Source organism: Lupinus angustifolius, chromosome LG11 (assembly GCF_001865875.1).
Source record: "Lupinus angustifolius cultivar Tanjil chromosome LG11, LupAngTanjil_v1.0, whole genome shotgun sequence".
Classification (NCBI taxonomy): Eukaryota; Viridiplantae; Streptophyta; class Magnoliopsida; order Fabales; family Fabaceae; genus Lupinus; species Lupinus angustifolius.
This window is the reverse complement of record NC_032019.1, coordinates 34,513,290-34,540,165: the sequence shown is the minus strand read 5'-3', so window position 1 is coordinate 34,540,165 and position 26,876 is coordinate 34,513,290. Positions and strand designations below refer to the sequence as shown.

Below are 26,876 nucleotides of genomic sequence, written 5' to 3'. Positions count from 1 at the left end.
ATAAGTGGAAGGGGCAAATGATAAAGGGTAAGAAAAGAAACTAAAAGAACCGTCCAAGAATTATTTGTCACAGTTGCAAAATTTTGAAGATAGTTGTAGCATCTCCTTTAGAAATTTAATATTGGAGTTGGGGTCGGTAAGGAAGGCATCACCCAACTCTCCAAGTTACCATACGTTGAAAAGAAACATTGGATAGTAAAGAACCAACGATGAAGTTGTTACTTCAATATAGATCAAATCACTTTGAGGACAACTTGAAAGACAATATGCCTTAGTTAAAAGCACCACATCCAGTTCTTGCATAAAGGGGGTCATCCATGAATATTTGGCAATAATTTGACGATCGAGAGCATTCTTTTATATGGTAGTCTCAATGCAAAAGGTAGTGAATGCAGTATTCCATTGTCATTCAAGAAAGTTGAAAATAAGTAAGAGAAGAAAAATATGCAAGAGAGGCTCGAGCAAAGCAAAATAAGACAAGTTGAAAGTACCAATCAATGCATAAAAGAAAGGCTTATCAGAAGCTACATCACCAAAACTCATTAATGCAAATTCTCCACCATAAACAAGAAGATAAACTCTTAAGGCATAAATGAGAGAAATTCCAAAGAATCTTTCAATCAAAGAAATCAAGATAGTCTTGCCACATGCAGTGCAAACTTCTTATAAGCACGCCTTATTTCTTCAACGAAAGAACTTGAAATAACACCAAGAACATTGTAATAAGATGGTAGTGGCCTTTTAGTCTCAGGCTCCATCATTATCTACAACAGGAGCATGCTAATACAAGGAAACTGAAACTTTGGATAAAATGGCAGCTTCTCTTAAAGGTGATATTGCACAACATGATGATTCATAATTACATTGCTTTGATACCATGTTAAAATGATAGAAGACATGAAAAAACCTTCTTTATGAATTAAGAAGCATAAGAGAAAATCATGAATGATAAAATGAAAACTTTATGTATTGAATTGTGTTACAAAGAATAAGGGAATCACCCTTTATATACTACAATGTCTAACTACTAAGTAACTAGTTAATCGGTTAATTAAACTCTTAATCGATTGACAAAAACAATATTACAACTAACAAACTGAAATCAACTAACAAATTTAACAAAAAGAGATATATGGTACAATAATGGTGGAGTGAAGATAGTGCTATAGTGATTTATTATTAATAACCAGGTAAATGTATTTTATACAATTAGTATTTCATCTATTATACAATTAGTATTTCATCTATTATACAATCATTATTGATTATTAAATAAAAGTATAAATAATGATCATAAGTATATAAAAACTTTATAGAGAAAGTGCAAATATCGTGAGAAATAAGAACATTTAATATGAAGTATTATATCTTATTTGATTGGTTAAAATTAAAATATAAATGTATATGATTGTCATGTAACTGACTTTTAATTATAACAATTCATATATAGTTGTAAGACTCAAATTTATTGTTCTCACAATCTTTACATTAGAATTGTTCTAATTTGAATGTGTATATATATAGTGAATAATGTATCTCATTTATCTCTTCTCTCACCAATAAAATCATGATATATGTCTTATTTAATTATTTTCTACAAAAATATTTTTAAAACTAAACAAAACAGTACACATGTCATACTTTTGTTAGCGGAATGAAATACTTTTACTTTATTCTCATATATATATATTATATATATATATATAAGAGGAGATCCATTTAATCTAAGAATAAGTTTTTAAACTTACTCCTCGTCATAGCCATCAATATTTTAGGGAAATCCAATGATTGAATTAGTGAGTAGATCTAAACCATTAGATGTCCATAAAATTGATGGCTAGGATGATGAATAAATTTAAAAAACTCACTCTTAAAGAAAGTAGTGGATCTCCACTAACTATATATATATATATAAGTCATAGTTAATAATAAAGATAAAAAAATCTTAGTGCATATTTAATTTTGTCTTTCAATTATATAATATACAAAATGTGAAAATGAAAAGCTGTACAGTTCTTTGAAGTTGGAACTGCACAGGTTGGTGTCCAATTACCCATTTCTTATTCTATTAACACCCCAATTGCTTCTTTTCCCAATTTCAATCTACTAAACAAAAACCCAATCACACTCTTTATATCACTCTTTAAAATAACTCTATTTCACTCTTTCCTTATATATTTCATGCACAATACACTGCTGTTTTAATAAAACTTGCACATTAAGTGTTTGTTAAAATTCCTATGAAGATTTTGGTCTTGCTTATGTCACACAATGCTTGCTGTGTCTTGAAGCTTTCAACCCTTTCTGGAAAACGATGTGCTTGTTTTATTATTTTCTTTATTTAATTATGCTATGTAAGTAATTTTGAACCTATTATTTGAGGTTAGTTTTATTTTAAAAAGTTTAGTTTGCTCCGTTTTGGTCATGTTTACATCTAGTACTAAGAAACCAAAAGGATATCACGATGAAATTGTGCTATTTTCGATGTAGGACTCAGTTTACTTGCTTGTATGAGTAATTATGGAATTCTTATTGCATTAAACTTGGTGAATTTACTATTCAAGTTTACGAGTTGAGTTTATAAGGCTGTAGCAAGTTTGATTAAACTCGAGTTTGGACCAGCATTTGATGGTTCGAGTTGAAGGGGCTTGGGTCTCTTAAACATGTGGTATACTGGATGTAACTCCATATAAATACTGGTTTAGATGTTTTCATTAGATTTAACTCTTGAATAGTGAGTGTAGAATAAAAACTTTTCTCCTTTAGGCTTTAGCATTTGTACTCATACTATGATGTTATTGTATCAGGGCTATGAATGTAACTGTCTTCTGCTTTCATTGGTCATGCAGATTTTTGAAATTATCAATAACTGCTGCATTGCAAGCATAGGAAATGGCAAATCAGCCAAAAAATGAAAACTTGCAAGCAACAAATTCATCCCAACCAATCCAGAAAACTGAAGAGGATCACGTAGCTGCAAATGCTGCTTTTGCTCTAGGCTTGAAAGATTCATTGGAAAAACGGTATCTCAAAATCAAAGAGCATGCAGAAACTTACCCTTATGTATGGGCTTCCTATATCGTTGTATATGGTGGCTTTGCACTCTGGACTGGTTATAGATGGAGAAAGCTTCGCAGGACTGAGAACAGCGTACGAAATCTTCAAGAAAGACTTCGTAAGCTTGTTGAAGCCGATGAATCTGCTACTTCTATCAAAGCAGTTGAAAAGGGTTCTTCATCTTCCGAAAAGCCTTCGAAGTAGCCTTCCAGGTAGCCTGGTTTATTGCCCCATATGAGTTCTCTTTGACCATCATGGTTGCATGTGGCTTGAAATAAGATTTTTTTGTGGCTACTCTAATCAACAGAATCATTGGAGGAAAGTCCTCAATCAGATTGTTGAGCTTTATAGAAATTTCTTAAAATTAAATTTGATATTTTTCTTTACAAAGTTTTGTAACCATTCTATTTGACACAAAGTATTGTCCTGACAGCTCTATACCCCGAAAAAGATTAGTATTAGTTCTTTACTCATTGGGTGAGAGGATACTATTGATAGTACCAAAAAAGCACTATATGTTGTTTAAAGATTATGGGTTTCAATGTCGATTAAAGTTAGCTAAATGCATTCTTTCGTTTAGAAGATAATTTTCAAGTGAAAATTAAATATTTACTACGGTAGCAAAGTTATTATTGTGTCCAAACAATGACATGATATTTTTATTTCATTTCATGCAATTCCATTTCACCAACATTATTACATATCCAAAAAGCAAGTAAAAAAAGGCTTCACCGGTTAACAAATACACAGGATGATTACTTCTAATGGCTCAAAGGAAAACCTATAATGTCTTCAAAAATATTAAATATGGGTCGAATTAGTCATTTTTAACATTTCCTATAACCCTAGACAAAGATTATTTTAACTCACGTTTTTTATATTTGAATACTAGTTAGAGTTTTTTATTTTTCAAGAATCAAAATGATACATACAGAAGTTTATTAGACTAAATTGTGTATTTACTATAAAAATGTGTCATAGAAGAGAAAATACAACAACATATAACATATTGTTCACCTAATTAACACTTGAATTTGAAGAAGAAATCGCTTCAACCAACCCATGGACCTTTCAATCCTTCAGCTATCCTTCATTCCGAAAATTGTGCTGCTATTGGGTTTGAACCTTGATACTCAAACTTCATATTTTGTAACTCTATCAATCGAGTTGACTCTTAGGGATATGCTCTACTTGTAGCTCTATCAGCCGAGTTGACTCTCAAGGACGTGCTCCACTCGTAGCTCTACCAACCTAGTTGATTTTCAAAGACGAGTTCTTTACCTTCCGTAAACCATCTCATTCATCCACACATCATATTTATCCATCCATTCTTCTTCTCATTGAATTCTTTCTCAAATAGGGATTTCGATTTCATATCAGCAAGTTATAAGGTACTATTTGAACTAAGAATGAGTTTTTGGAGTTAGCTCACCATACGAGATCATCATTTGTCCCGACTATTGCAACACGTGTTTCACCCCTTTCATAAAATATAGTAGCATCATTGCATTTTTCAATTTTGGTGTCTACATCATCAAGCATCATTGGGGAACCATCCAATAAAACTAAAATTTTAACATATCATTTAAATAACGATAATTTCCTTCTCATGAATATAACCATTTTTATACCTTGTTATTATGATGCTAGATTTAATAAATAAACAAAAATAAAAAGTTCAATGAGAAATATTCGATGTTTCCAAATAAAAATTAAGAGCACCTTGATGAAACAAAGGTACTTGTTTTGAAAAATAAATAATTCAGTGATATTTCTAATCCTGTAATACAATCCATTATTATCCATTGTTCAATGGTATATATATGATTCAGAATGATATGATATACCAATTATTATAATAAACACATTTTCATGTATCTCAACCAAACTCTTAAAATATGTACAAATTCATGGATATCTTCAACTACCAAGGTAAAAGATTCTTACCATCAAGGCCTAAGTAAAACAGAATGTGATTGACAGAAAATAGTCATGGATTGATGACATAGACTATGATGATTTGAGAATCCAGAACCAAATTGTTTTCGAAACTTCCTCGAAACATTGCATCCTGTAAGATCACATAGAAGACCGTCGAGCTTTTAGCGAATTCGCATTTGTTTTCAACTGGTGGCTTCAGAATCATTCTGGTTCTCTTCTCCCTCGTCAAACAAAGCTTCCGACGTAAACTGTAGATTTTCGAAAGTCTCGCTATCGATAGAATTGTCTGCTGACTGTCCAGTGACCAGCCTCAACATTATGTTGCGGATAATATTGGGTTGTACAAGCTTGAACTTGTGCTCTGAGGTGTGTTGTTGATTAAATCGGCCCGGAAGCTTGGACCGGGTGTTATAGCAATCACTACAAAGATCAAAACCCATCTTCTCCTTACAGTCGCTGCATTTATATCTATCACCAATTATCGGAAACATCTGTACAAACAAGCCACAGATTACCACTGAGAAAACTGCACAATAGTATAGAGGCTGCAACTTCGACAAATATACCGAATAAAAAATAATAACAAAATTGGTTTTCAAGCTAGGCAAGTGTATTCTTTGCTAAAGTTAATGCAAAAATGAGAAAAAGATTTATAGTTGGTTAATGGTTCAGGTAAACAAAAAGGGAATACAAGAAAAGATCACATCAGTCATCAACAACAACAACCAAACCTTTATAACAGTAGGTGGGGTCGGCTGCATGGATCGAGCGATGCCATAATGTTCAAAATATGGCCATCATCATAAAGAAATTGCCACGTGAAACCATATATATATATAGATCATCTTGAAAAACAAGAAAAATGGTGAAATATATTATGAGATAGGTTTATGGTGTGTATGTCCTACTATAGAATATCCACATCCGTACCAAACTAGACCGAAAAAACAACGCATTACAATTATGAAACATATAATGGACTAGAGTAGTTACCCCGCAAAAATCACAACCAACTCCAATATGAACTTTTGAGTCAGGATCAGACCACCAATCTATATTTTCTCCTTTGTTACCATTGTCCGATGAACCTGATAGCAGAAAATACATTGTAAGTAGAAGAACACCAAAACAAATTGAACAAATCAAAGAAACCGAAAGTGTGTGACTAACTGACTATAAATCGAACACTTAGAAAAGAGAGAGTGTAAGGCAATTTTATAAAAAAAGAATACATTAGAAGAGAACGTAAGGCATTTGCTGTTTTTTTATAAAATTAAAGAAAAAAAAATCTCATACCAAACACATGCATAGGTAAAAAGTCCACCTAAGGTCCAAGGATTAAGAAAAGATTTAGAATTTTCTTGAAAACTCGAGTGAAAATTCAAATCCATTTAGAATTCTTGTGTTCTTACAATGATAGTTATATTAGAAGGCTAACATGCCTACAAGTCTTTGACAAGTAGAAGTCAAATTAGGAATCTGTTCATTAAGGATTCAAACAGAGAAGTATTCCCTCTAAATTAGAGACTTGGGAAAAACAGATTATTTTGAAAAGTCCAAGCAAGTAGAGTTCAAAACTAAGCTCTAATTAACCTAAAATTCTAGCGTGATTAGTGAACTAATCTGATTTTGACTCGAAGAAAGTTTGTTTAAACACTTTTGGGCCAAAGAGACAGCACCCCTTTTAACAAAAGAGTAGTAGAAGATGCAATGCAACATGTACAGAGTGAAAACAAATTCGATGAAAGGAAAATATAGTAATTATGCAGAACACGAATATGTTGCAAAATGCATGACCCCACATGATATTGAATGTGTACCCGAAATGTATGTTTCAATTATGACAAATACATGCTTAAAACTCTCCAAGGTTTTAATTTTCAATACTCAAACAGGCCAAACTATATAAACTGTTCAAAATATTTCACAAATATATACACATATATCCGAAGATATCAAACACGTATTACAAAAATCAGTAGCCAAATAGACATGCAACTTTATGGTAAGGATTACAAATAGACATACAATTAGATGAGGTCACAGGTTGGGCTTTGGTTTTACTAAGTTGAACAGCAACTCTTCGCCGTGCATAGTCTTCAGGAAACGTTTCCTCCAAAAACTGATCAAACCCCAAACAAACTTTTGGAAGTCCTTTCGGATGTGGAAGTTGACAAACTTGACATCTAAGATCCTCATCAGCTAGGTTGACGACACAAGTTTCACAGTATACTGTAGAGAATGAAAAAAAGTAGAACAAGATTGATGTGCCAATTAAGTGTTTTTGGAATATACGAAAGCATCTCAAAATATCTTAAATTTTTATTAGAGGATACACAGATATAGAGAGAATATCTCATATTCTAACATGTTTTTATTATTGATGGCCTTAATAAGTTATAAATTTATAATTGCAAGACAATTTAAACGCATCAAATACCATGACCGCAATTAAGAACAACGGGATGAAAGAGCAGTTGCTTGCACATAGTACACATCACATCTTCAACTGATATTTTCTGTTGTGGAAGAAGCTCATTCTCAGACAGTAGTTTTCCTTCGGCCGAAGGAGTCCCAATACCTATAGGTGCTCCGTAAGAAGAGTGTTCAAAAACGATGGTTCCTTCATCTCCTTCCTGGGCAGCGGACTGTAATCGCTCAATACATTCGGAAGTTCCGCCATTGCAAGTGTTGGATACCAGATTTATACTAGAGGAGGAAGATGGGCTACCAGAATGACCAAATTTAGTTTGAGATCGACCTGTATCGGCATCAAATTGAGGGGAGTAGAAGCCCGTTTTCTTCTCTTCCTCTGAAACAAGAGATAAATGGAAAATTACTAGAATATGACATCAAGGAAGGCATGGGGACACTACATTCACAAGGAGTGTAGAAACATTACGGATCAGAATAAAAGAAACACTAAGAATCAGAATACAAGAAACACCAAATTCAGAATATAATAGAAAATAAAAAAATAAATCACATGAAGAGTTTATAAACCAATGCATGTTGTTCGAATAGCAAGTAGCACGATACACAGTACGGACATATAAGGAAGCATGGGGCCACCTTGACGGAGACCCCTAGTTGGCTCAAAACCCTCCAACTGAGATCTATTTCAAAGCAAAGACATACCACCGAACCTGACACACCACATAATAAGGTTCACAAACATTGTAGGAAAACGAAACTCAACCAGGGTATGTCGCAAGAAGTATGACCTAAACCTAATCATGTCTCTATATTCTAAAAAACACAATGATTTAGAAAAATACAAGTATGACCTAAACTTAATTATGTATATTATGATGATTACTAAACAGTCACCATTAATAGATAGCCATTGTAAGTTTGTAACTTAAGTAACACCATTATCATTTCATGCTCGACTGTATCAAGAACACCGTGCATGTACATTTCAATATGCTCGTGCATAAGCCATTAGACAAAGACATACCAAGAGTTTGAATCTCCCTTCCCTTGTAAGCAACAGGATAGATCTTAAGAAGCATAAAGTGAAGCATTTGGCAGATTGTTGGAAAGTGATAGTATTGATTCCGACAAAATGGGCATTGAGACTCACGGAGACAACTCATTGATTTATGGACACACCAGAAACAGCACATGTGACCACAAGCTGCAAATAAGGGAATGAAAAAGAAAATAAAAACTGAAAATTTATCGCAATATCACAGTACTAACATATTAATATGTACTTCGAGCAAACAATGCGCCCTTACCTAGCACAATCGGCTTGTATAATAGATCCCTGCATTATAAAAGTGAAGACTAGTAAGTACAAGTTGAAGGAAAAAACATTTGGCAGCTAATAGACATGAAAATAAAAATAAAAATAAAAATAAAAATGTTCAACACCAGCTTCACCCTTTTAACTATAAACATTAGAATAACAAAACTAAAGCTCAAGAATTTGAAATTTTTATGAAGCTGCAAACAAGACACATTTTTAGGGTCTAAAGTTAAATTTTATTTTCGAATAAAAATAAAAAAAAAAATTACTGAGTTTCTGACTTGATAAAAACCCATGTCAAGTTCTTCTTCCATATCAATTTCCATTTACATCATATGTTCAATGAATTGGGGGTTTTCAATCATCATTTACCATAAAAAATTCATCCCAAATTCAGATCCAATAAAAAATGAATTGCTCCCATAAACTCAACTAAATTAATGAATTATTATTACTTTTTTACAAAATAAATATATCCCTGGTGACCCTTTTGAATTATGAATAAGAATCCATGATAAAAATTGAACCTTGACAAATAGCATAGAAAATGATAATTCTCTCTCCTCTCTTCTATTGTAGCAAAAAAAATAAGAAAAAAATGGAAATAAAAGAAGGTAAAAGAGACTTACAAACAAACACAGCAAACAAAGCATTCAGGAATTTCTTCATGATCATTGTTATCAACAAAATTAAGATCTTGTAATGAGTTCTTCTCCATTTTTCTGAATGTTGAGGGAAGAATCAGATTAGATTGTATACGAAGGAAGCTCTTGCTGTTATATATTTATTTAATTATTATTATTATTTACATAAAAATATTCATAGTTTGAGATATTTATTAATTCTGTTTTGTTAACCATTCATTAGCAAAACTCTTTTTTTTTTTGTGTGTCTACTCACTAAAGTTGAATTGATTAATATGAATTGTTGGATCTTATTTAAATAATAATTAAATGAATGCATATAATTTTTTTAAGTAAAGTCATTATCAAGATTTATTATTCTCACAAATTTATATCCATAATAATATTCATTCAGTTTATGTAAATTAGTATTGAGAGTTTGAGACCAATTAAAGTTACTTGGATTATATATGATTGGTAATGTGAATTATGGACACATGTAGATTTAATCTATCCAAATTATTTAGTATCACAACTTAATAAAGGAGATTTAAAGAAGAATAAGATATGAAAATCTATTTCATTCTATTAAAATAAATTTCAAACAAACAAAATAACAATTTTACAAATATCACTTATATTAATAGTAACAATCTTTTGCTAGTTAATGTGAATAACATTTCTTCATCATACTCTAGTATTCATTAAATGCTTACCATTTATTCAATAAAAGAAGATAAAAAATAGATACATATCTAAAGATTCAATAACTCAAAAAATAGAATAATATCATCGGAGGAGGTAGATGAAGACAACTAATAATGAGTGATATAGGTGATAGATGGACAAAAAGAATAGTATTACATGAACATATAAGCAATATAGTATATAATAAATATCTAGGAAAACATATCCTAGTGGATGATGGTCGACAATCATGGTGAAAAATAAATTTGGTGGTGAAAGGCGACGACTTCTTACATTTTTGAAGAGGGATGAGTAGAGAATAAAAATTTAAAGGTTCCAAAATATTCGGGGAGTGAAGATGAAAAATGATATATGTTTACTCCATTGAGTCATAAAAAATATGAGGATTATCTCCAAATTTACTTAATCCTAAAAAATCATTAAATTCTAACATTTGAATATAACATAGCTATACTAATCCAAACCACTTTAATTAGGTTTCACTCACACTTAATCTACCAAAATTCATGAATTAGATCCTTTTCATTCATAACCTATATTAAATAATAAAAACATACAAATTATTCATAAAGCATGTTCTTGAAAAAGAATAGAGAAATTAAAACATTTAAATTTAAATACCTCTTTCCATAATACTTGGAAATACATATTTGAATAATGAATAATTTTCCATTTTTTTTCCATTGGTCTTGGGCCCAATTATGATGAATGAAATTGGGTCGGGTACCCGTTTTTCACCAATGTCATCTTCATTCAAATCTCTCTCTCTCTCTCTCTTATTCTTCACTTTCACTCTTTCTAGCACCAAATTCTCTTTCACTATTTTAAAAGATTCTTCTTCTTCTTATTCTTCTTTATAACTTGTGCACTTTCTCAAACCATATCACAAAAACCACTTCAAATTTCTCTCTCTATAGTTTAAGGTTCAAACTTTTCTCATATGCCATTATTCTCTCTTCTTCACACACCCACATGGAACTTTCAATGGGGTACACACCCTTTACCCAAACAATCAATACCCATTAATCAAAATCTCTTTTTGAGAAGAGTTTTACTCTTTTCTCTCAAAACACCAAACCCATTTCACTGTGTTTCTTCTTCCAATGATGGAGGAGGAAGGGTTGAAGAGAAAGGTTCAAAAACCCTTCCTTTTGTTGTTAAGGGACCCACAAATGTTTCAAGATACTTGTGGGATGGTGAGGGTTTGAAAATAGTCACTGTTGGTGATGGTGCTGATGATGTTCCTTCTTCTGATAATGGGTTTTGTAGATTTTTTTGTACTATTGTTAGAGATTTTTTCATTCCAAGGCATGTCAGAAATGATTACTTGGAATTTGTCAAGTGGAAGCTCTTGCATCGTGTTTTCAGTTCAGCACTTCAAGTTCTTGCCACTCAGGTACTTTTGCAGATTTTTTAGTTTGTGTTTTGAGGTAATTTATCTTGATTTATAGGTGAGTTGAGAGCTATGTTTGGAATTTTGGGCCTTAGGAAATTAGTATAGTTATTAAGGGATAGTGTTAGTTAGAAGTTAGAAGTTTGAGTTCTTATGTTTTTTTCATGCTATGTGATAGCATTTTTTTGTTGCATTTGAAGAATGAAAGTCCTTGATATTGAAATTTGTGGAAAAATTCAAACTTGATTTATCAGTTTATTGCCATGTAATGGATATGTTAACTTTTTTGGGTACAAAATCCTCCATATCAGAAAGCCACTCTAGAGTCTAGACTCGACTAATTGTAGTTGAGATGACAAGACTTATGTAAGGGGGTAAAAGCTCTTCCAATGTGTATTTTTTCGTTCACTAGACGTAAATACGAGACATTGCTTAAGGAAAATCAAGGTCTTTCGAAAATTGATAATCTATGATGCCTGAATTCGTATGAAAAGACTTATTTAAGCCAAACCTGTAGGTGAGTTTGAATTGTTATAAAACTGTCCTTTTCATGTTATGTGATAGATTAGTTTGTCTTTATCACATAATGCAGTTGTTGTAGTTTAATTTTTATCTTCCAGTTAATTATGATTAAACTATTCATGTGTTGTAATAGTATATTATGCTCGTTATACATAATAACTTGTTATGTTAGAATGGATTGGTCGCAGGCAATGTTTACGGCCATAGGAGTTGGATTTTCCAGTTCACTTCCATCAGCTGCTGCCCTTAATTGGGTCTCAAAAGATGGTCTTGGACGACTAAGCCGATGCATATACACTGCCAGCCTAGCATCTGCTTTTGATACAAATTTAAAGGTATTTAACTTCCTTTATGAAGGAAATTATCGTATACATGTCTTTTCTGCAGTTACCAACATTGCATTCGACAAATAAAAAGTTCACCTGGATTCCTAAACTACAGTGATATGATGGTTTGATAAACCGCAGTTTGATACGTACTTGTCATATATGAATATGATAATTCTTTCTCCTCATTTCTTCTATTTTTTCTACCCTATTGTACAAAGAGGGTCAGGTTCTGTACTTCTGTTATTTTTGTTGCAAGCATTGGACTTGAGTTACTCACACCTACATTTCCTCGATACTTCTTGCTGCTTGCAACTATTGCCAACATTGCTAAACAAATAAGCCTGGCATGCTACTTAGCAACTCGGGTAAGGATCAAACCTCTATGATCAATAGATACTTTTTGAATTTTCATCTATTTTCCTGGTTTGAACTCCGGAGACTTGTTCATGAAATTTCTCTTTCTATACGTTTAAGATATAGATTGTATCTAAGAAGACAATAATCAATATGATAGTCGTTATATAGTAAGATTAGCTGCATGACAGAAAGAAATCAAGCTATGTTGTAGGTATGCATTGGATTATTAAATATCTTAATATGTACTATTAAATGATGTTGGGGGTGAGAGGTTATATAGGAAGAATAGCAAAGGTGATTAGTGAGAAAAGCATACATTTCTCGTGATACTACTTGCATATTCTAATTGTTTTATGTTTGAATACAGATGGCTCTTGTTCCAAAGCTGCTAGGTTCTAACCATCCTTAGTTACATTAATAAAAAGTACTTATTCGGATATATTTTTACTTCTCTTGGTAGATAACTTGTCATACTGATTGCTAGCTTCATTGTTGTATGTGACTGCTTAAATTTTATCATGGCAACTTTTAATCCATGTTCAATAATGTATAAAGCACTTTTCATAGCATGAAAGCTCATGTCATAAAGGATTATCTGATGACTAACGAAGAGTTTGAGTCTTTTACCCAACTTTGCATGCCACTTTATTTGTAGCGGTTATATTTTGGCGAATCCCCTTGCCCGCCTCTGTTATGTGTATAATGATTGCTATAGTTACTTATGCCTGCAAATTTGATGTTGTCACTCTGTTTAAGCAGTCATCTGTTCATCAGAGTTTTGCAATAATTGACAACCTCGGTGAGATTTCTGCAAAAGCACAGGTTAGTATTTGTTTTCTGTTCATCCATGTTTCCCCCATTATGTTTTTTTACTTGGATTATATTCTGAAAATTTCAAATGTTTCAGATTCAAACAGTGTGCTTTGACATCCTTGGCCTTATGCTTGCTGCACTTGTTAATCTGTGGATTGAGAACCATCGAAGGTTGGCAATTCACTGCCACTAATGAAATGCTTTTATTTTCCATTGATGTATAGGTTAGCTGATCTATGGAAGTGGAACAAGATATGACTGTAGTAGTGTCTTTTACCTTCAGTATATATATATATATATATAAGCACCGAGGGTATATCCGGTTTGAACACCTTGCATTTAAAAAATGTGAGAACGGTGAATCTTGGTCGTATGAACATACATGGATAGTATGATGGTCAAGGTTAAAAGTTACTTTATAGTCACTTGACTGCAAAAAAGTCAAATGCATTTATCTTCTATTCTTGACCATTCAAATAAGATCCAATTGCCAAGATTTATTGTCTTCATCTCTCACAATAACAAAGTGCACTCACCTAATATGCTCTTATCTGATATATATTTGCATAAGTAAAATGACTTGTTTTCTAACTTATCTTCTGGCTTGCAAGACATCAAGCAGGTCTCTATTTCTTTGTTTATCCCTTTTTTGCTTCTATGGACCTTTTCGGAATTTATCAAGGACTGAAGCATGTCCATCTGAAAACCTTGACTAAGGTAGGCTTTCTGATTGCTCGTATTATGAAGTTGTGTTTGTAATAAAAAAAATTCTTACTTTACAATATAGACTAGATGCGTTAGATTGTGAAAAAGACTAGTGATTTATGTTTCCATATTTCCATTGTTTTTTTAACTCTGGTTTTTGGTTTTATAGCATTAGATTTTCGTCAAGAATGTTTATTGTCTTGTTTGTGTGTGATTGATTTAGGATAGGCTTGAAATTATTCTGAACACTTGGATTGAGTGTGGATACGTGCCCTCTCCTGCAGAGGTGAGCGAGAAAGAAGGAATTGACATTCTCGGAGTTAAAGGTGATATATGCTTCTGTATCTCTTTGTTGTGTTTAATACTTTTCCAACTTGTGTGCTTCAGTGGTGAGCTCATAGTCAACTAGTGAGGTTTGGTTCAGGTAAAAACTCGTGGCCAATTAGAATCGGCTGCTTAAATTCCAAGAATCAAATACCCAAGTGGTCAATGAAGACAATACAATTCGTGACCGATGAGGATTATTACTTTGTTTGCATGGAGATCTTCAAGGGATTGAAAAGAACTCGACAGGTAGCATATTAATTAGCCTAACCTGATGGACCTATTCCTCCTAACTTCCTATGTAGTAGTTCTGTTTTGGTTTCTAACTGTTTTGTTGTTGTTTTTGTTGCATTTTTTTCCCGATGGCGTCATAGCATCGTATCCTTCTTTCCATGCATGAAGGGTCCGAAACAGTACATGTAATCACGGGTTTGTTGCAGGTAAGAATACTATTCATCTTAATGTTTTTTCAACTAGTATGATCAATATTGTGAGTAAGATACCATTGTTGATAATAATTTGGTTAGCTCGAGTAGAAGAATCTCCTTTTACTTTGGGATGGGAAAAACCCTTTGGCCTAATACTCGAAAATTTAAAAATTTATAGGACTTAACACGGCTATGAAACAAGATATTAAATAAGTACAAGATAACATCAAAACATAAATGCTTATAGAAAACACCATAACACATCTTAAATAAAAAGAGAAAAATAATGTTTTAGAAGATAGTAAACATCTTAAAATGCTAACTTTTATCTAATTATTGTGAATTTCCTTCTATAGTATTTAGGATACAATTACAAGTATTCTTAATTGTCATTGAAGCATCCGATACGGATATGACGACTATTTTAAAGTGTTTGTGCTTCACAGTCCTGAAACCAGTTTTGTTTATGTTGATGACATTTTTGTAAATATTTAAATTTCTAGGCCTGCTACATCAGAAGGACTCTCCTTGAGAACAATAGCAAGTGTGAATTTAGCATAGAGGAAATCAATTGTTCAAGGTCGGCACTTTCGGATTGGTCAGAAATTCTTGAAGATAGCAAGAAATTTGCAGAAGGGGATCTATCTAATTTGATTGATAAAATGGTGGAAATGGGTTGGGTTGTGAAGAGCATTTTGTTGTCAACACAAGAGCAAGTTAGATACAGTTTTGTGTGTGATTGATTAAAGATGGTTTTCAACTTTTGGTGGGCTCCTTAATACAATGGGAGTGTTTGGGGATTATATTCATCTTAGAATAATGTTACATCACTTGTACTATATTCTCTCATTCTGTCACATACCCTTTAGTTGTAGGGCATGAACATCATGTGCAAGCAACATTTTTGTTTGTTTTAAGGTTAACCAAAGAATGTATTAAAAGTCAATTTTTTGTATTATATTCAAGTGCTTGAGATGCCAACACAAAAAGTATTAAATTCTACTGCACTCTTAAATTGTTATTTTTCACTGAAATTTGTTGGAAAAATTACTCTAGAAAAAGTGAAGGCAACACTGAAATGTATAAAATAAATCTTTGGAAATTTGACTATATATTTATTTGAAGTTTTGAATGATGAATTGATATTTTCATCCCAAGATTAATTTACGAAACCCCACAGCAGTTAGTAAGGTTGTATACATTTATTCTCTCTAAATTTCACCCGAAACCGTGTATATTGAGCTGCCCTTTTTACGATTAAGTAGTTAATGAAAACTACCTTTTTTTTTTCAATTCTAAATTAGTTAGTATTTTTAAAAATAATTAATTATTTATTTTACAATTCAACAACACAATGTGCAGTTTGACTTAGTACATGATATAACTATTCCCAAAACTTTAGGAGAGTTATGAGTACAATCTATAAACTACATCAAACTTCTTAATCTAAAGGTGATTCTGGAGAAAAAAATTCTTGATTGCAGAGAAGTTCTTTTTCATTCACGTAAGAAATTGTCATGTTCCTTAATTATTTTCTTTCAACAAATTGTCAGACATTATGATATTATTCGATTCAGATAGCACTTTCTATTTAGTAGAAAAATAAAAACTTGGTTGTTGTTGTTGCATGTTACGAACTTTTGTAATTTTCGTTTCGGAATTGTTAGATATAATTAGCATGGATCCCTTTAAAGGACAAGGAGGCATTCAAATGCTACTAACTGCTGAACAAGAAGCCCAACATATTGTTTCCAGTGCAAGAAATTGTAAGATTTTCATTATTTGTTCAATAATCTCATGCACATGTTTATTAATTTTTTTCTCTATGTTTAATGTTCCAATATTGCAATATATATAACTTACAAAAGATATGTTAATGCACCAAAATTTGTACACCATCACATTAATAATCAATTAAAATCCTTGATCACTATATAAGTTATTTTTGTATTAGAAAAATATTGTTATTATCATTCTTTGTCAATTAAATATATTGTGTTTAACTTCTTAGTAAGGACCCAAAGATTGAAGCTGGCAAAAGATGAGGCTGAGATTGAGGCAGCTCAATACAGATCTCACATGGAAGATGATTACCAAAAGTCACTTTCCGAGGTATAAAATGACGAATGTTTAATTTTTTTAATTGACATAAATGTTTTTATCGGTATGGCACCAAAATTTGAACATGGTTTGAAAACAGCAGATCCTTATCTATAAAATGATTACGTTATATTTACCATAATTGCATTGGAAAATACGACCAATGTAGCCACAATTACAGTCGTAAGGCCACTGTGGAGACTCCAAACCACAATATTGCGACGGAAATTATGATCATGGAGTGCAATTTGAAACATCATTATATTTAAAAATTGAAATAAGGCATTTTAATTTCTGTAACAATATTTATTTGATATGCTATTTGGAGTTGAATTTTGCTTAGACAAGTGGGAGTTCTGGATCTAATGTGAAAAGGCTAGATGAAGAGACAGAAGCTAAGATTAAGAATTTAAAGGATTCAGCTTCAAAGGTTTCAACACAAGTTGTTGACATGCTACTCAACTATGTTACAAATATTAAAGTATAGTAACACAAGGTTAGTATTAGTATGTTAATTCCTCTTTCAAGTATTTTACTTCATACAACACATACATTAGCTGTTATTCACATAATCTCTTCAACTAATCCATTTCAGGGTGTATGACTATTCCTCCTAGTAAGTGTCATTCTCATAAATCGAACATTGACCTTCTGGGAATTTAAGGGGTCTTACACTACTACATCAACGTCTTGTTTGTTCTTTGGTTATTTTTTGAACCAATGACTTTGTAGTTATTGATAAATAAACAAAAAAAAATATTTTTTACTTTAACCTTATACATCAAGATTCAACAACTTTGTTTTTATGGAAAAAAATGAATATCCCACAAATTCTTTATTTATTTATCTGTAATTTTCATCTTTAAAGAAAGTTATATAAGTTTGATGTACAAACTTAAAGTACAAACATCATTGCTGATAAAATGAAATATCTATATAACTTTTGGATAACATATTTTGGAGTGACTTTCATTTATGCGAAGAAATTTACTAACTTACTTCATATCCTAGCCATCAATTTTAGAGAAATCTAATGGTTTATATCTACCTATTAATTCAAACCATTAAATCTCCCTAAAGTTAATAGCTAGGATGTGGAGTAAGTTTAACTTCTTAGAGTAAGTGAATCCATTATTTTCATTTATTACTTACTACATCCAATTTTTTATTTATTAGTGTTTTTCTTTTGTGATTCAGTGATTGATGAAGAAGAAAACATGAGGAGAATATCTTCTACAATAAAAGAGACAAAACTAGAAGTATTTCTTGTTATTTCTTGTTCTTGACATTGCATAAAAAATCTTGATTATAGTTTTTCTGCTGTAATCAATAGGTCAATAACAAAAGCATTACTAAATGTTGAGTATTATTCTCATGTCACCAATTTTGGATAAGGCAATATGTCATTTAATTTTTCTTTATGTGTTGCAAAATCATTAATTAAAATTGTATCTAAGGTTAATTCTATTTACCAAAATTATGAATTAATGTCTGAAAATTGTTGACGATGTTACAATTGTGATTGTAATGTGATACGAAATCATCAAAACTACAATATTACTTCTATAATAAACATGTGCATGAGATTACCTAGCAATCAATTTAGTAGTGTAATTTGAGTATAGATGATGGATTTTGTAGAATACCAATAAATCTTCCAGTTCCAGGACCATTGAGTAAAAATTCAAAATAGTCATGTCCCAAAAAGAAATGAAAGAAAGTAGAATTCTTGGGAGCAAAAATACATTTATACTGCATTAATTTAGTAGTATAAAATTTTATAGGTTCGATTCCTAAAAGCGACAATTTTTGGAAGGAGTAATTACGTATCCGAAAGAGATTAGTTCATTATATCTAGGGTAAAAAGGATTATTGTGATAGGGCTTGAGAATGGAGTTATGTGTGGCTGTGTATATAGTAATAGATCATACAGTGGATCAAAATTAAACATTTTCTTAAATTATTTAATTCTTATGGGTGCAAGAAGTATGCTATCAATAGATCATACAGTGTTATATCATTAAATCTGATAAACAAATACTAGTAAATCCACACACACACATACATATATATATATATATATTTATTGTGTTTCCCTGCCAGAAAATTTGATCCTCCTAACCAGTTTTCAGAGCTAATTTTATTCTTGAATGAATCTAAATCAGGTAATCCAAAATGCAGAGTTATAGTGTAACAAGAACTAAGCTTTAATCCTACTAGGTGAGATCGACTATATTAATCGAACAACGCTATAATGTTCTATTGATTATAAATCATGTTTATTGACAAAACATTGAACTCTAAGTCTTCTTTATGATACGTATAGTATTATAGTAAAATTAAATAAAGGTAGGCATCTAATCTAAACTTGAAGTTGAATTAGCTTTTCAGATTTATAAACCAGTGAAGCTTCTTCACACATGACAAAAAGCAATGCAAAGTTCTGAATTTGAGTGAATCTAAAACACAAAAAAGAATGATAATAAAAAAAAGAGTGTAGCAGTTATCTCACTTCCATTTAAGGGATTGCCTAATGCCTGTATAAATGAGTCCTAAAGATCTCCCTATCAAGCTAACTAAAAAGAATGAAATAGCTTTGCTCACTTTCTCAATAACTACTTTAATAAGGGGCATGGTGATATCAGACAACTCAAGGAAAAGGCTGAAGTAATACCTCCTGCAATACATTCATTACCATCCATTAGTCCATCACAATATTATAAAAGATGAATCCATCGGTAGAACTCTTAGGGTCCGTTTGCAAGTTGAGTTTTTGAAGGGTAAGAGAGACCTTCAAAGACATTTCACAAGTGTATTTCATGACTCTCAAGTCTTCTCTTTCCCCTCCAAAATCCAACTCGCCAACGGGCTCTTAGGGTTCATTTGCGAGTTGGGTTTTGGAGGGGAAGAAGGAAAAGAAAAGGCGTCAGGGCCATGAAATACACTTGTGAGATGACTCTAAAGTCTTCTTTTTCCTTTTCTTCCCCTCTTAAATCCAACTCGCAAATGGACCATTAAAGTCCATAATCTATGATCTAATTCACCACACCATGACTTAATTAAGTGAGAAAACATACCATCCTATCAGGGCTCTTAATTCCTTGGTCCGCTTTACAGGCATTGACAAAGGGCGTATCGAAATGCAATGTAATTCGGGTGAAACGGTTTTTGAATTTTGCTGGGTAAGCCTCTTCCACCAACTTTGCTTTCCAGTCTGGGTATTGTCTGGTAGATCAATGGGTTGGCTCTCAAGTGTGCACAGGTCAAAGCGATCCTCATACATCGACACAACTGTGCCTATGTTATGGTGCAACCACTGGTTCAATGTGACCTGATAATAGGATCATAAATGGAAGTCTTGGTGAAACTTCATCCAAATTCAAAATATATACAGAGAAGTTTAAAAAAAACTGTACATCTGAAAAGGAACACACTCCATTCAACTCCGTTTTTCTTCGGGGTAAAAAAAGAACCTGAAACCCTCACAATTTGCCTACCACTATATTCCTTAAGACAAGAGAGTTAACAAAGCCTTGATTCTAAACAAATTGGAGGCTATCTATGTGAATTCAACAAAAAAAATAGGAATAACTGAAATATTATGACCAATAATGATATTTTGATGACAACCGGGATGATTATTAGGATATGACCAAAAATAGTTCATGTAGCCATAACTGAAAGACTAATATGGATACACGGCATAAATGATATCTATAAGCATGAAATTCGACAAACTACACTTTTACGGTACCTCATTTCGTAATTTTTGAAGTTCTCTAGTAGACAAAGCACAGAATGATATGTCCAAGCTATTTGTTTTACTTGGAACATCACTATCAACAGAAATAAACTCCAGATATATGCTTGCAACCCCATCTGCTAGAGCTATCACTAAGTCTTCCAATATAGAAATCCCATGCAAAGTAAATATACTAGATTCATAGCAGCACTCTTCCCTGATAAAAGATAGGTGAATGGTGAGTGTCTTAAATCAAAAGACTAAATTGAATAGGTAATGAATTTTAAAAGTTATGGTAGATTTAAAAGAAAACAATTGACAACAAACATAAAACAGTCAAATCTCAATGACATGGATATACGATGGAATAAAAAAAGTGAGCTAATGCACGAGGCTCTCACCTGGTGGGGTCTGGGGAGTGTATACGTACACAATATTACCCTCATAAGAGAAGAGGTTGCTTCCAAGATTTCATGACCTCCAGGTCAGAACGCAAGGAACCTTACTATTGCGCCAAACATATTACATAGTCTTGGGCTACTCTTGGCCTCATAAAATATATTACGATTACAAACAGAACAACTTCAATATGGACACTCAAAATTAATCCAAAACATTTTTCCTTTGCAGGCAAAGCCAATCTATATGTCAAGGCTTTCAGAAACCATGCAGTAGATGATAATAAGATATCATATCCCATAGGAGCAAAGTAGTCAAAATCGTGATCTTACTCGTGAGATCGTCCAATCTTACGATCTTCAACCCCCAACCCATGCTCGATCTCAATTCTGGGCACGCCTTCATGAGATCGTGTAGGATCGTCGTGTTGGAGCGTAGAAACGACGATCCCGTCGACCCATTTTCACTCTTCTCCACCTCTTTCTGTCGTCTCCCTTCTCTCTCAATCCAGAAAACTTCTTGTAATGATTCGTAAGATGCATGAAGGAAGTAGAAAGAGAGGAATAGGAAGCAAAAAAAAACATTGAACCTTCTGGTGGTGAGATCCAACAAGTAGCAGCCATGGTATGTTTCAAAGGAAAGGAGAAACTGAACCAGAAACGGCTGGAAGGAAAGTTAGGAAACCCTAGGGAAAAAATAAGGATTGGACTGTAAAATGGGTTTTTTTTTTTATAATCTTAGTTTTAGTTTGAAATATTGGTTACTTTACTAATTTATCATATTTAGCTGTCATATCAAAAAAATAAGGTTTTGGGAACTTTTTTACCATCTTAGTTTTATTCTTTAAAATATTAGTTCTTTTACTAATATATCTTATTTAGCTAGCATATCAAAAAATAAGGATTAGGATGTAATATGGCTTTTTTACAATATTAGTTTTATACTTGAAAATATTGGTTCTTTTACTAGTTTATCCTATTTAACTAGCATATCAAAAAATAAGGATTGGGTTGTAAACTTGTAATATGGGCATTTTTACTAGCTTAATCTTACTATTTTAAACATTGGTTTATTTAATAATTTAACCTATATGTATAAGTTTCTACGTATATATTAACAAGTAATATCTTACGAGTCGTGTTACAATCCTACATTTACGATCTTTGACTCCCCTCCCAATCTTAAAAGTAAAATCTCGATTTTAACTACCTTGCATAGGAGAGACAGCATCCACTCCCCTTATTTAACCTTGAATCATTTTTTGGTGTATACAGAACACTTTTTTCGGAACAAGGAAAGAGAAGATGAAAATAAAATATTTATTTTGCTTATGTTTCCATTAAAAAAACAATATCATCAGAAGCCCTCCTGAGCATGACAACAGAACAAGTTTGCATGCAAGAAAACTACCCGACAAGTTATGTGCCCATCGGCAACTCACGTAAGCTACCTTTCATGTTAGTAGAAAAGCATTGACCATATACATAAGAAAAGTGTGATAATAGGAGTTTGAAGATCGTGAAAAGTGATTAAACATCAACGGTGAATCAGCATGCATAGAACAAAATTACATCAAAAAATGAAGAGTTTAGCTCAGTAAACCAAATAGAAAACAATGAAGAGATACCTGAGAGAACCAAAACTAAGATACCACATTAATTCTGAATACAGATCTTTCTTGCCAGACCTTGTAATGCTCTGTACAACAGTGTTATCTACTTTCACTTTTTCAATTATCATAGAAACAAGTTCCTAACAATAATGTGAAAAAGTAAAATCAGTATTCAGTACTTCATTCAAATGTACTACGAGTAAGGACATAGTTTAAATAAGACATTTGCTTTCTAGAAATACCTTGTCAGTATTTCCCTTTAGAAGGGAAAATTCGTTTTCCAGCCAAGTTGCGCAGATAGAATGACAGGATCTTTGAATAACTTCGGAAAACACTCTGAACAAACCATCCATACCAACAGATCTGGAAATGCTTGACATATTATTAACCTGGAAAAAATTTGATAACAGTACTTCAAAAATTGTATATAAATAGCTTACACCTACTTGACCACAATGGCATGAATTTTTTTAGTCCAAAGATAGTATAAAGGAAAATATAGAGAATCAAACTTTGCACTGGTTTTTAATTTCATGAAAACCAAAGTCTTGTAATGAAATTCTAAATTTGAACTCATGATCCATCTATATACTATAAAGAAAGCAAGTAGTGTATTAATTGAGTTTTTAGCATATTACAGTAAAACATTACAACGTATTCTTTAAGATTTCTTTCAAATAAATTTCGTAACGAAGAAATGTATCTATTCCTTCCATTTAGACTTATCTGCTCAAGAAAAAGTACAGTAGCTGAAATATACTTAGCTAGAAAACACATTTCAAACATTTATTAGAACAGATCCATTGCCCAGATTATACAACCATATCAAAATATATGCATATGACAATATTAAAAGGACAAATAAAAAGACAATGCCTGCCTCTTCCTCAACTTGCTGAAATGCAGCCCAAAGCAACCTTAACTTTGGACCCTCAGCAACTGCAGTTAGACTCAAAGGTTGCTTTGCAGATTGAAGAATGATGTCCCGGGAATAAGCCTCATGCTCTAAGGCATTTAGTGAATTCAAAAGTTTTCCTCTCACCATATCCAATGCATACTTTGACTCAGCTTGATAACTTTTCTTCGAACTGCAAGAGATATGAAGTTTCTCAAGAAATTAGAAAAACAAACTACTGTCCAGACTCCAAAATGCCAAATAAATTTCCATCTATGTAAAATGAAAAAACGATTCAACCTTGAAATCTTTGAACTTCTTACCCTTACCTACCAGAAACGTCTGAGCTTTCAGGAAACACGCTTTTATCAGATTTGGTCTTTTGATGACTGGTATAAGAGTTCTCGACAGGAATCACTCCAGCCATATAAGTGAGAAATACACTAGCCATTAAAAGCACCTGGTCAACAACTGGAACCAAACCAGAGGCTGTTGCACTATCAATGTCAACCAAGGCCCCCAAGCCAACGCACTTTAAGGGGGTTGCCTTTAGACGAGGACTGGTTTTGAAATTTGAGGTGCCAAATACACTTAGCCCAAATGTTTTCTCTGTAGAGAAATGACCAAATTTATAATCATTCCTGGAATACTTTCTGCAACAAGACGTAATTATTAGGTCAGACTGCAAACTTCATAATATACCAGGTATGAAATGCAACAAAACATCACTGCTGATTGAATCAAAACAGGAAAATGATAGTTCCTAAGTCCTAACTATCGCATCCTAAACAAAGGTGAACTATCAGAACACCACTACGAACTAATTTATATGTTTTAAATGCAAGAGACCCATAGTCTATACCCACCCAAGTCTAGTCCACATAAAAAATGCAATTTTAGATATTCTATTTTGACAACAATGAAGACAACACACAAAGGTTTAATATTTCATTTTCAGAAGTTTCCTCTATTTACAAATAAGTAGTATTTACTATATGCTGATTCTCCGAAACTCTTATTTTCACAACTCTCCTTCGAGTGCTGGAGGAAGGAAAAGAAAGAATTAAACCAAGTGACACATACACAGGGAAGAGACAGATAAAAAAGAAACAAAAAAAGGCAAGAAACCTGTGAGCAGTCTTGAAATTTGAACAATGATGCGAGATACCTCTCTCTCTAACAGGACTTTTCAGCATATGCAGCTTAACACAGAATGGGGAAGCCACACATTCTGTCATTGATAAAACTTCTTGCTCCACAGTCAACACACTGTGTAGTTCCTATGCATTTGATCACCTGCAAACAACCCCGCCCCCGAAGCATTCCTCAGAACTTTCAACGGAGATAAAAAAGTTAAAAGGAGTAAATAACAAATTCACCCCTAACTGGGTTTCAAATTGAGGACTCCAGCTGCAAATTGCAGTGACTTCCGCAATCGCATCACCCGCCAATTGCAGTGCGGTCCCAAATCATAGTGATGCAACTACACCAGACCACATTGCCACTGCATCGGGCCGGATAAGGGTTGCATCAGCCTTGAAAATAAGTTTTCATTCACAAGAAATTTCAAACCACAATGACTACAATCCACATCACAATGGCCAAAATAACGACCACAATTTAAAACCTTGATCCCTACGAAAAAATGTGCTTTCCAATTTATTCCCTGAGAAAATTTCCAACTTAGTCATATAATGATCAAAACACTACACCCTAATAGTGACTAATGTTTCCCAGAAATTTGTCCGACTAATTTGACCAAGATTTGAGATTATTGACGACAAATTGTAGTCTTTTCATAGACTACATTTGGGTTATAAAGCTATATTCACCCTTGATTAGCAAAAGTGGGTTGAAAATTGAAATCACTGGGCAAGCATTGTGCATTTTTTGGGTAGCCACTAAAAAAGGGGAAAGGGGAGACATTTGCAATGTTAACACTGTTTAATGTACAATAATCAAAGCTTCACAAGCTTCTCATAACTCCATTAAAAATATGTGTTATAATATATGTGAACCCATCATAGTTTAACCAACCAATAAAATATAGCATTCCCCATGAAATTGGAGGAGCATTCTTGAAACAACACAGGCATTAGATATCAAAGCAAAATCAATTTTTTTTAATAACCCATCACCAAAAGGCCCAAAAACAAAATACCCATGTGAGAAAACAGTGGCAATGAAACAAGTTTGAAGAAAAATCTGGTACCCAGAAGAACAAAAGAAGCAAGGAATATTAAGAGTCAACGATATGAAAAAATGATGAAATTGATGAGGATTGAAATTGTGCGAACCTGAATCGTTTCTTCGTAAAATCAGAGCAAATGATGATGATGATGATGATAACTATAACGGCCAAATTAGGGCTTGAAGTCAAAAATTTGAGATGTTGATTTGGTTGATGCTTTGTAAGAATTGGACCAGAAATAAACCTTATTGGACATAACCAAAACTTGAAAATAATATGATCCAATAAAAATTGGATAAGATGTGTACTCTACAAAATCAATGTGCCTTCAAAATTTAGCAAATTATAATTTGAGATTAAAATGTGAATTTATACCGTTAACAAATCATTCATCATTATAATGAGATAAATTATTCCCTTAAATTTATTTAGTTTTTGGTACATTTTATTTTCCTTCCTTTAAAAGTTTTCATCTTAAAAGTTGAAATTATGAAAATAATATCTTTATTTATGGGAGTCAAATTTTGTACATTTACTCTCCTTAAACTTTACTAGGTGAGACTCTAGAGTAGAGTAAGTCATTCTCATGAAGAAAATTCAAAATTTAGGTATTGTGTATTTTTTAAATAAGAACAGTGCCATTTTTAACAAAATAATTTCAATCATTCACATCAATAAACATAACATAAATTTGATTGTCATTTTACTAAGATAATAATATATCTTATAGTATAGGGAGATAACTTCTATCCTTAAAACAATTGCATAATAAAACATGTCCCAACATTTTAATATTTTATATTTCATTTTTTATATTTTATTTTTATAAAAGTCATTTTCTACTCTCACAAAAAATACAAGAGTTTCTATATTATCCCCACATTCTTTCACTCACATTCTCAACTTAGAAAAAAACCTATTAAAAAGATAAAACTTTAGGTTTCAACAAATGGAATGAATAGTCATTAAAAAGAGGACCAATG

General features: G+C 32.4%; 5 protein-coding genes across 7 annotated transcripts; 3 read left to right on the top strand and 2 right to left on the bottom strand.

The window, feature by feature from the left end:
• On the top strand, positions 2,016-3,471 carry LOC109361057. Its single transcript, XM_019606358.1, has 2 exons — positions 2,016-2,037; positions 2,850-3,471. The coding sequence occupies exon 2, from the start codon at positions 2,893-2,895 to the stop codon at positions 3,259-3,261; it is 369 nt and encodes a 122-aa protein (XP_019461903.1). The 5' UTR covers positions 2,016-2,037; positions 2,850-2,892; the 3' UTR covers positions 3,262-3,471.
• LOC109361056 (E3 ubiquitin-protein ligase PRT1-like) lies at positions 4,799-9,510 on the bottom strand. The gene is made up of 7 exons (XM_019606357.1): positions 9,382-9,510; positions 8,742-8,770; positions 8,459-8,638; positions 7,439-7,810; positions 7,027-7,230; positions 5,992-6,086; positions 4,799-5,489 (listed from the first exon to the last, which is right to left on the bottom strand). Exons 1-7 carry the CDS (start codon positions 9,468-9,470, stop codon positions 5,181-5,183), a joined length of 1,278 nt encoding a protein of 425 aa, XP_019461902.1. The 5' UTR covers positions 9,471-9,510; the 3' UTR covers positions 4,799-5,180.
• Positions 10,877-15,920, top strand: LOC109359074 (protein root UVB sensitive 4). Of its 3 annotated transcripts, none has more exons than XM_019603592.1 (10): positions 10,877-11,479; positions 12,187-12,333; positions 12,546-12,692; positions 13,444-13,506; positions 13,592-13,668; positions 14,109-14,214; positions 14,426-14,528; positions 14,627-14,775; positions 14,901-14,966; positions 15,458-15,920. In XM_019603592.1, the coding sequence occupies exons 1-10, from the start codon at positions 11,024-11,026 to the stop codon at positions 15,695-15,697; spliced, it is 1,554 nt and encodes a 517-aa protein (XP_019459137.1). In that variant the 5' UTR covers positions 10,877-11,023; the 3' UTR covers positions 15,698-15,920. The 3 variants fall into 3 exon arrangements, with proteins under 3 accessions (XP_019459137.1, XP_019459138.1, XP_019459139.1); XM_019603593.1 differs by lacking the exon at positions 15,458-15,920 and adding an exon at positions 15,060-15,088 and having other exon boundaries at positions 14,901-15,020; XM_019603594.1 differs by having other exon boundaries at positions 11,373-11,479; positions 12,171-12,333; positions 15,458-15,919.
• On the top strand, positions 16,370-18,471 carry LOC109360139 (V-type proton ATPase subunit G1-like). The gene is made up of 5 exons (XM_019604870.1): positions 16,370-16,458; positions 16,622-16,720; positions 16,966-17,066; positions 17,398-17,550; positions 18,252-18,471. The coding sequence occupies exons 2-4, from the start codon at positions 16,633-16,635 to the stop codon at positions 17,539-17,541; spliced, it is 333 nt and encodes a 110-aa protein (XP_019460415.1). The 5' UTR covers positions 16,370-16,458; positions 16,622-16,632; the 3' UTR covers positions 17,542-17,550; positions 18,252-18,471.
• On the bottom strand, positions 19,423-26,206 carry LOC109360954. Its single transcript, XM_019606194.1, has 9 exons — positions 26,000-26,206; positions 24,831-24,998; positions 24,032-24,355; positions 23,688-23,895; positions 23,050-23,196; positions 22,823-22,947; positions 20,809-21,013; positions 20,132-20,385; positions 19,423-19,731 (listed from the first exon to the last, which is right to left on the bottom strand). The coding sequence occupies exons 2-9, from the start codon at positions 24,938-24,940 to the stop codon at positions 19,563-19,565; spliced, it is 1,542 nt and encodes a 513-aa protein (XP_019461739.1). The 5' UTR covers positions 24,941-24,998; positions 26,000-26,206; the 3' UTR covers positions 19,423-19,562.

Bases quoted from the DNA above. Each gene is read 5' to 3' on its own strand.
- LOC109361057 (XM_019606358.1), top strand. From the start codon at position 2,893: ATGGCAAATCAGCCAAAAAATGAAAACTTGCAAGCAACAAATTCATCC.
- LOC109361056 (XM_019606357.1), bottom strand. From the start codon at position 9,470: ATGGAGAAGAACTCATTACAAGATCTTAATTTTGTTGATAACAATGAT. The intron at 8,771-9,381 runs GTAAGTCTCTTT...TTTATAATGCAG, and splicing joins TTTGTTTGCTGTGTTTGTTT to GGATCTATTATACAAGCCGA. The intron at 7,811-8,458 runs GTATGTCTTTGT...CTCTTGTTTCAG, and splicing joins AAGGGAGATTCAAACTCTTG to AGGAAGAGAAGAAAACGGGC.
- LOC109359074 (XM_019603592.1), top strand. From the start codon at position 11,024: ATGCCATTATTCTCTCTTCTTCACACACCCACATGGAACTTTCAATGG. The intron at 11,480-12,186 runs GTACTTTTGCAG...GATTGGTCGCAG, and splicing joins TTCAAGTTCTTGCCACTCAG to GCAATGTTTACGGCCATAGG. The intron at 14,776-14,900 runs GTAGCATATTAA...ATGGCGTCATAG, and splicing joins GATTGAAAAGAACTCGACAG to CATCGTATCCTTCTTTCCAT.
- LOC109360139 (XM_019604870.1), top strand. From the start codon at position 16,633: ATGGATCCCTTTAAAGGACAAGGAGGCATTCAAATGCTACTAACTGCT. The intron at 16,721-16,965 runs GTAAGATTTTCA...TTAACTTCTTAG, and splicing joins TGTTTCCAGTGCAAGAAATT to TAAGGACCCAAAGATTGAAG. The intron at 17,067-17,397 runs GTATAAAATGAC...AATTTTGCTTAG, and splicing joins ACCAAAAGTCACTTTCCGAG to ACAAGTGGGAGTTCTGGATC.
- LOC109360954 (XM_019606194.1), bottom strand. From the start codon at position 24,940: ATGACAGAATGTGTGGCTTCCCCATTCTGTGTTAAGCTGCATATGCTG. The intron at 24,356-24,830 runs GTTTCTTGCCTT...GTCTTGTTGCAG, and splicing joins AATTTCAAGACTGCTCACAG to AAAGTATTCCAGGAATGATT. The intron at 22,948-23,049 runs GTATTTCTAGAA...CATTATTGTTAG, and splicing joins TAAAGGGAAATACTGACAAG to GAACTTGTTTCTATGATAAT.